Below are 1,617 nucleotides of genomic sequence, written 5' to 3' on the forward strand. Positions count from 1 at the left end.
GACAAATCTTTATTTTATTTAAAATACTTCACTAAAAAATATGATTTTTTGTATGTGAAAAACTTATAATATGAACTAAAAGACTGCTAACTTTCGTGATGATATATACACTATAGTGAAAGTTACGAGTATTAAATCTATAAAGACTAATCGAGTACAAAGAGGTCACATGGTCGGTCAAATTGACTGAGCCCGTGTTGAGAGAGTTAAATTAAGATAAGCTGAAATGTATAATAATACAAAATAACACTAATTTACATGTAAGCAGGACAACTGGACAAATAAAATAATCAAAAGACACTACTCGGACACAGACAAATATTTAAAGTTACTATAAATTTAAGTACAATAAATGACTAAAAATACTTACAATGACTGGAAGTAAATAGTAGTTCAAATTGGTGACTCCATCAATCTGAGAAATTTCAACTTCACCACTGAAGATATAGAAAGCTGCCAAAGCTGCAATTCAAAATCAAAACTTCATATAATTCATTCAAAATCTGTACAGGCGGTATATCAAAGTACCAAAAACTTGTGTAGTAGAAACTTTATAAAAAATGTATAATACACAATATATGAGAAAAAAATCTGTGTGGTAGAAACTTTTTGGCACAGTGTACAAAAGTTATATACACAATATATGTGAAAAAACCTTATGAGTTATGAGTGACCAGCATGTGTGGTAGAAACTTTTTGGCACAGTGTACAAAAGTTATATACACAATATATGTGAGAAAACCTTATGAGTTATGAGTGACCAACATTTTTACAGACTTTCCTCAAAACCTGGTTGTAACACATCACTAGGTAGAATTATCACATTCGCATTTCGTTTTATAAAGAGATGTCATAAAAACCAAATAGCATTTACATTATATGTATATTCACTTTCAAAGATCCCAAACATACAATAAACACAATTCACAAAAGCTAAACCTCCTTTAAGGATTTCGTTGTAAATTACTATCACTTGTTTGTGTTATAAATGCAAGTACTTCAAAAAAATCCCTATTGATGATTATTATTTAATGATGTGTTTTATATTTCTGAGACTTCATTAGAATATATACACTGGATAGAGTAGATAACAACAGGATTCATCCCTTTTATCAAAAATAACTAGGACAAACTTCATATAAAATAGTTTAATAGAATAATATCCTCAATTTATATTTTAGTTCAAAAAATCTCAGAACCCATTTTAAACAGACATTTAACTTGAACAAAAAAATATCTTTCATTTTATCTAAAACCCAAGTATATGCTTTCCAAACACTTCAAAATGGACACACACTAGATGAAAGAGAAAATTAACTCTCACCTGAAGCTCCAACAACAACCAGCTTCCCCAAGAATAACAAAAAGTCAGTTGTTTTGTCCAAAACTACTACTCTGAAATTTAAAATAATACTGTATTTTTCGGTGTATAGACGCATTTTTTACCCCAAAATTTGATGTCAAAATCTGCTTGCGTCCTATACACCAAAGGTATGAATAATATATATGTATATATACAATATACACAAGCCATGTGTAAACATATTTAAATAGGCATGCATAGTTTACTTCAATTGATTGTGTTATTTATAACAATAGTTTTTGTTTCTTTTAAAA

The 1,617-nt window shown here is 28.6% G+C and overlaps 1 protein-coding gene across 1 annotated transcript in view; it reads right to left on the bottom strand.

Moving 5' to 3' along the window:
- The window catches only part of LOC106474643 (choline transporter-like protein 4), a 17,643-nt gene that overhangs the window by 5,756 nt on the left and 10,270 nt on the right, over positions 1–1,617 (bottom strand). Inside the window, exons 3-4 of the mRNA XM_013935334.2 lie at positions 1,325–1,395; positions 371–462 (exon numbers count right to left, since the gene is read on the bottom strand). Coding sequence (XP_013790788.1) covers positions 371–462; positions 1,325–1,395 — 163 coding nt within the window. The remainder of the gene's footprint in view (positions 1–370; positions 463–1,324; positions 1,396–1,617) is intronic.

Source organism: Limulus polyphemus, unplaced genomic scaffold (assembly GCF_000517525.1).
Source record: "Limulus polyphemus unplaced genomic scaffold, Limulus_polyphemus-2.1.2 Scaffold7472, whole genome shotgun sequence".
Lineage (NCBI taxonomy): Eukaryota > Metazoa > Arthropoda > Merostomata > Xiphosura > Limulidae > Limulus > Limulus polyphemus.